General features: G+C 37.8%; 1 protein-coding gene across 1 annotated transcript; it reads left to right on the forward strand.

Annotated features, from left to right (window-relative positions):
• Positions 1–207: 207 nt before the first annotated feature.
• Positions 208–6,905, forward strand: COX20 (cytochrome c oxidase assembly factor COX20). Its single transcript, XM_072409324.1, has 4 exons — positions 208–318; positions 2,776–2,890; positions 3,593–3,656; positions 6,598–6,905. Exons 1-4 carry the CDS (start codon positions 283–285, stop codon positions 6,737–6,739), a joined length of 357 nt encoding a protein of 118 aa, XP_072265425.1. The 5' UTR covers positions 208–282; the 3' UTR covers positions 6,740–6,905.
• The last annotated feature ends 601 nt before the right edge of the window (positions 6,906–7,506 follow it).

Consider the following 7,506-nt stretch of genomic DNA (forward strand, 5'->3'; position numbering starts at 1 on the left):
TTTAATATTTATTTTTTTTACTTCTGCGCTGTAGAATTTGTTTTCCTGCTCCTTATAAAACACTCCAAGCTGTGACAGGTATTCAGAATACAAGGGAAGCTGTAAAATCATTGCAAAGAAGAATTTCACATGGCAGCAAACAAATTCCCCTCCTTAGCTCCAGCCAGGCACAGCGCCTCCCAGAAACCTTTGCGACTCCTCCAGACGCTCTAGCCTGCTACCGAGCTCTATGGTTTGTGGCGGGCGCGTCCGTCGAAGGTCATATGGCTGTTGCCAACCAACATGGCTGACAAGGTAGATGAGAACCCTAAAGAGGAGGTAGGATAGTAATTCTTTAATTTTTATTAAGATAACGATTGTGGTTTACGTCCTTTAGTTACAAGGATAGTACATAGCAATATCTGCATCGGTATTTACCTTATATTCAGCTTAAGCGCGTTCACTGCCAGCCATAACATCATGTTATCACACCTGGCATGGGTGTAAGTGAGTGCTATGACGGCTTCTCTCAGTCACTGTTGTCCTGTGCTTTTTATATGGCTGACTTCAAGGTGAACTTTGAGAAACAAACAGGCAAAAATCGGTTTTTTTTTTTGTATTTGCACTGCAAGGGTTAAATGTTCTTTATTTATAAGTTGTAGATGTACTTACCTCTCCTCCCTCACAGCTCCTCTCCCATGTCAGGATAGGTAATGGATGTGCTGGAATCTGAAGCCAGGCAGCAGCAGCTCCCAATAAATAATATTATTAATAATAAACTTTATTTATATAGCGCCAACATATTATACAGCGCTGTACATTAAATAATAGTTGCAAATGACAGACAGATTCAGACAGTGATACAGGAGGAGAGGACCTTGCCCCGAAGAGCTTACAATCTAGGATGCCCCCCTCACCTCTTAAGATTGTAAGCTCCTTTGGTCAGGGTCCTCTCCTCCTCCTGTGTCAATGTGCCCAATATTTGCCACCCCTATTTAATATACAGCACTGCGTAATATGTTGGTGCTATATAAATACAGTTCAATAAAAAAGCGATTTCCAAGAGAGGTAATGATGGAATATTATCTGCATCAAATGTCAGCCCAGTAGAGCTATAATAGGGCTCTTGCTGTATGTAATGCATACATTTATCAAGGCTCTGTGAAGGTGCATGTCCTGCTTTAATACATGTTTATACATAGCAATTAGTGAAGCACCCTGATTAGTGTCCTCACATTCTTCACTGCCAGAGACATTGTTTTTTTGTTTTTCATACACATGCTATAATATAGTTTTTTCTTCTTTTTTTATTTTTTTTTTTTGCACAAAAAAGCTCAAACTGTACCTAAACTCAACATTTTTACTTGACATCGAAGGGTAGACAACCTAATGGAACTGCAGAGCCTTCTGGGATACCTACGTCATGCATCCCAGGAGGCTCTGTCTGCTTCTTCTGCGCATGCCTGAGATCTGGGCATACGCAGAAGCATTTTCCTCCTAGGGGAAACATGCCGATCTCCCGCATGCACAGTGAGATCGTCTCTCTTTTTTTTCCCCCTTCACAGCAGCTACATCACCTAATCCCGCACCTGCACAGTGCGAGATCAGGTGATGAAGAAAGAAGACTGAAGACAGAAGTGAAGAAGGAAGATGGCGTCGCCTGCTGCTTCCTTTACACCGGGACAAAGCATTCCAGGACAACGTGGGACCCGAACGTGGAGCCCACGAGGAACCTACGGTATTAAAGGAAAGTGTAATCATTTTGTTTTTAGTTTAGTTCTGCTTTAAAGTGGGACTAAAAATTCCACTTTGAACTTTTGTGATTCAGGCAAGTATTAAAAAATAATCAATGACAAAAATAACAGTGTCCATTCTGGAACTGTACACCAATAGTCGCTCATTGGCCTTCACCTGTCCACTTTTACAAATACATAATCAGGCAGAACATTATTACAGTTCTGCAATGACTGCTCTTACCCGCCTGATTGCCGCTGAGCTTTGCATGCACCAGATAATGCCAACTTCCCCTGAGTGTGCTGGGAATGAATGAACTCCTGCGCAGCTGTTACATCATCCAAACATGGCCAAAGATTGTAAAGGGAGATAGCGGCTCCCTGCGATGTAACAGAGATAAGTTTGTACTCGCAGGTTTAGTTCTGCTTTAAAACCCCGAAACAAATTTTCTTAAAGCAGAGAACCCCAAAAAATTAATGTAATTTGAAGTTTATGTCACACAATCTTTTTGCAATTATTTAGCAAACTCAGCTTTTTAATAAAAAATGAAATCAGATTAATTTTAGCCCAAACACAATGTAATAGAAAATACAATAGGATGAACAAATGGTGCAGAAGGTGTGTCAGACATTGTGTCTATCAGCATTGCCAATTTATAAAGCTGTGGCTTGTGAATCGGCACCTGGCCACATCTAGTTCTGCTCACTGTAATCTGGATTGACAGCTCTGTGTCTGTTACTGTAACCCCCCACCACTATAAGCTGCGGTGTTTGGGAGGTGGGAGATCAGGTAAATGGAAATTCAAAAAAAAAATGACATTTGTCAGAACAAACTCTTTCCCAGGAATAATTCTTATCACTTTTTTTGCTACATTTATGTGCCCAGTTCAAATTTTGCTCTTTACTTCAGCAAGTCAGCAAGAAAAAAAAAAACCTGATTGCTTTTAAACTTCCTTATTCTATCAATAGCATAAAAAAAGTTTTGGCTATAAAAACACTTAAAAGTTGAGCTTTTTCAAAACTTAAGGAATAATTTTTATCATTTGTTGTTTTTTCTGTGTAGTCATACAAGTTGTTGTGGCTCCTTGATGTGAAAAAGACACCATGTGCACGCGAGTCAGTATTATATGGCTCAGTCGGTTCTTTGGTGGTTGGAGTTGGGAATTTTCTTGCAACAAGTAAGTCACAGTTTTTTTTAATTAAAGTTTTTATTTTCATCATATTTAAAGGGTCAGTCCATCTAAGGGTTACATTTTGGTTACAGATGAAGCCCCTTGCTTTTTGCTTGGATACACCAATCCCAAGATTTCCTTGCCTGGGAAATCTTCCAAAGGGGACACTTTTTTATGTGACAATATGTTTCTTTTGTTTCTGTCACTTCCTGTTTGTGTACAGTAAACTGTATGAAGGCAAATCTCTCATTTAGGAAACAAAGTCTGTGGTGTTACTGTAAATAATAATACTTTTTTGTTATTCCAAGATTTTGCCAAGTCAGTGGTCAATATTACCTTAGTATTTCCTAATATCCTTTATATATATATATTATATTATATATTGTTCTGTATGTTTTGCCTTTCCCAGCTATTGGTAATCTCACTTTGGTAAATATATTGTATAGTCCACTTGCAAGTGGGTAAGCCTATATGTAATCTCAACCTATATACAGATTGTAGGTATTTTTCTACAGGTACTAATCGATTTGAAAATATAGAGATTGAAATTCTGAGTATGATATGAAGATTTGTTTCTGAGACTTATCACTGATGTTCTAATTGTCCACTGGAACCTCCCAGGAGTCACTTGCAGACTCCACCTTGTGGAAGCTGCTTTCTCCAAAGTCAGTTTGTAGAAATCTCACCATTTTATTCCGCTTCTTACAGGCAGGATCAGGCGCTCCTGTGATATGGCTGTTGGAGGATTTATCCTTACCACTCTTGGTTTCTGGTAAGATTATTATTTTAACCCCCCTAGCGGTCTAAGTCTGTCCAAATTTCTGTGCAAAAAGTGATAAATTTTTTTGCATGGAAATTTATTTTACATTGTAGGCTATAATGTTTAGGCAAAACTCACCAAAATTTGTCCAATATTTAATAATATACACACAAAAAAAAGTTAATAAAAAAAAATATAGTTTAACGTAAAATAACTGTACAGCAGAATGCTTTTTTGTATTGAATTTTCACCGCTAACTCCCGGCCTCACCGTTGTCATGGGAAACACCGTTAATCTTGGCTCTGCAGTTAGCGTCTGGAAATCGGAAGAGGCAGACGGGGGACGAGCAGGACGCCGGGGGACAGCGATGGAGCAAAGTAAGTGTGTTTTTTAGGTTAAAGTAACCCCGAGTGTGACTCGGGATAACTGCTTTTTGCAACTAAAATCCACCCCGAGTTACACTCAGGATTACCGCTTACCAGGTTAAATGTTTACTGAGAAGCAGAAAAAGCAATATTTTTTAAACCTACCACATTTTGTGCTTGACTAACAAGTCTGATCGATTTACCAAATGGTAAATGTTCAGTCATCAGTCCTAAAATATGGCACATATATATAATGTTCTGCCCTTACCTTCATTGAGGGTGAGAAAGGGATGAACCACAGGACCATTATTGGAGCTCCATATTGGATTTACTGACTGAATCAATGTTAAGCTACACATTTGCGAAAGCACCAAAAAAAAAATTGTTGATCAGTCTGCTGTTAAATTCACCTCAGATTTCCTGCCATCCTGATCATTTTATCACATTGATGATTGGATTGAAAGTGAAAATTGGTCTGTCCTTAGGGCATGAAATATTACAGCACTATACCATCAAAAAAACACAATCAGCCCATGTTTAAAAAAAGTGATTGTGGGCAGCACTGATTTTAACCGACAGTGGGGACAAAATGTCACTTTTGATAAATCGGATCATTTGGGAAATTTGACTATATAAAATAAAAGCCTAGCATTATTCCTTTGCTCTAATATATTTTTTCCATTTGAGATAGATTTAATAAGAGGTATATATATATCTATATGCCTCTCATTAAATCTATTTTTTCCAGCTGTTAGCATAAATAGTAAAAAAAAATGAATTTCCACAAAAAGTTTACACAAAGTTGGAGAACAAAATAACGGTGGAGTGGAGAAGAGCCTCATCTGCCCCACATTCTGTTAAACAGTTTGTGTCTTCTGCTTTCATAACATCTCATTTTGTGGGAAATTTGGAGAAAAAATGTTATATTAAAGAAGGGTAATGCAAATATAGTGCTGTAATATTGCTAGGTCATCAGTGATTCCCAAGAGACATTATTTAGAGTCTATATGACAAAAAATGTGCCAAGCCTGAATTTGGGTCTTATTTAAAAGATGGGTTTGGTGAGTGATTAGAAACCAATTAAAATTTTTAAGCCTGAAAATTGTACTTGTCTCTGAAAGGTGGTGAGTGAAAAACAGCAGTACGGAGACACTTTGAAAACCTTTACAGGTATTTTTTTTTTAGTTAGCAGTGAACAGTTTTTAGTTTTTTAGTTTTTTTACTGAGTTAGCAGTGAATATTGGCTCTGGAGCTGGAGTTAAACTCTTTTTATTGTAGACTTCTAATGTCACCTCTAAACTTGGCTGAAACCAGTCAAGAACAGAATGGGCCTGATTTATTAAAGCTCTCCAAAGCTGTAGAGGGTACACTTTCATTCATTGGTTTCTTAAAAGTAATTTGCTATTTGTTAGCTAATGTTCTCAATCCTGGACCAGATCCATTCCAGGTTTGCTGGATCACCCAGGTTCACTGATGAAAGTGTATCCTTTTCTGCCTTGGAGAGCTTTAATAAATTAGGCCTTTTGCGTCTACCTTTTACCCTTGGTAGATCACCCAGAACTTGACAGGCTGAACACACATCTAAAACTTTATAAACACATCAGATGATTGTCATGTTTACAGTGGTCCCCGACTGTCAGGAGTGACCATTATGCAGTCCTATGAAGGAGAGCACAGCAGGGTACCATTCTCTTTATCTCGCTCATCCTCCGCCTCCTTTTTCCATTGAGTAGATCAGTGATTTTCAACCACTGTTCCGTGGCACACTAGTGTGCCGTGAGAGATCTTCAGGTGTACCGTGGGTAATTATCCAATTACCATTGTTGAGTGCCTGCGCTGTAATGACTGGCAGAGTAATGCAATACTCTTCCATGTCAGTGTGTGGCAGTAAGTAGCTTAATTGCCTTGATTTGTGGTGTGCTGCAGGATTTTTTCAATGTAAAAAATGTGCCGTGGCTCAAAAATGGTTGAAAAACACTGGAATAGATCACTGTGTGAACAGTGCTTGCTTATTCTTCTGTCACTGGAAATGGTCACTAAAGAGTTAAAAAAAAAAAAAACTTTATTGTAGTAGTATTAATATCTGTATAGTTAGACTACTACAATGTTATTTTTAAGAAAAGTGCTGCAAGTGAAAGTCAACCACAGCTCCAGAATTTTGCTGAATGCATTTACCACATAAATCAGCGAAAACACATCACATGAATGTTTCTTTAAACTGCAAACTGCTAATTGTATATTCATATCTGTCATATTATTGGTACAGAAAGCTGTGCAGCTTGGTTAAAGTTTGATCAATAAGCAACAGCAACCTAGCTCCACCTAGCTTGTTGTGCTGTATAACCCTACAATTCAGTCACATTAATATGCATATTGTCCTAAGGACTTGTTTTGATGGCATCAGTTTAAAACACTTCTGAGAAAAAATTTTATGGGCACTTGACCTGGTTTTGCATTCCGGTAGTCTTTTGAGGATACAAATCGTGTTTGATGCAAGCAAATTCCCTTTTACACCGGCTCTTAAAAATGCATTTGCATAATTTTTATAATTGTACCTATTTTATTTAAATATTGTTTTCTTATTTTAGGATGTACTGTAGATACAACCATGCAAAACTCCTGATACAACAAAGAAGAGTACAGGAGGGGATTAAAATGAAGATTATTTATGAAGGTAGCACTAAGGATCCGAGTATCTCGAACAGCCAAAAAAGTGATTCAGACCACTAAAACTAATCTCAGCCATGGACTGCAAAGAACATTATGGACATGTAATGAAAGTTAAGCTGCAGTCAAAGCAGCTGTTTTGGACCTGCAAAATATTTTCTTTTGAAAAATGCATTATTTGACTTCTTGCATAATTATATAAATATACACAAAAGATTTATAAGAAAAATTCTATTTATCCGCTATTTTCTTATACCACACCTAACTGTTGCAGACTTTCTGTTTTTTGCAGATGTCTTCCTTTAAAGGGTCATTGTACTTACAATCAAAGTACAGTTATGCTTCCTATCCACACAATCATGTTTGCAGAGATCCCATGGCTGTGGTTCTATCTTATTAAAAGATAGATAATTGATGATCTATATACCGACTTTATAGAAGTCAATGGGGCTTTACTGTTCAGTCAGTGCTGGAGGTAAACTACCAGAGATCCCATGGGCTCAGCTGCTTCTTATCGATATATAATGATGATCAAAATACCCATTTTATAGAAGTCAATGGGGTTACAGCGCAGTCACTACTGAATGTATAATGTCCCAGGATAGTGGTAAGGATGAAGTATGAGTCCCAAAAAAGCAACATAACTTGTTTTGTTCTTCTAAAGTTGTATATTTAAATCTAATATACAGAGAAACATATAGGCCTGTATGGACAATAGATATACAATAGGTCAAGGGACAGATGGAGAAGCCTCCAAGGAAGTAGTTAGTAGGCTTGGAGCCACCTCTATCCACACCATTTGTCACTCCCATTACAACTGAGATTACCAA

The sequence above is a fragment of the Pyxicephalus adspersus genome, chromosome 4, assembly GCF_032062135.1.
Source record: "Pyxicephalus adspersus chromosome 4, UCB_Pads_2.0, whole genome shotgun sequence".
NCBI lineage: Eukaryota > Metazoa > Chordata > Amphibia > Anura > Pyxicephalidae > Pyxicephalus > Pyxicephalus adspersus.

Coding starts and splice junctions, on each gene's coding strand:
- COX20 (XM_072409324.1), top strand. CDS start 283: ATGGCTGACAAGGTAGATGAGAACCCTAAAGAGGAG. Junction 319..2,775: donor ATGAGAACCCTAAAGAGGAG/GTAGGATAGTAA, acceptor TTTTCTGTGTAG/TCATACAAGTTGTTGTGGCT. Junction 3,657..6,597: donor CTTACCACTCTTGGTTTCTG/GTAAGATTATTA, acceptor TTCTTATTTTAG/GATGTACTGTAGATACAACC.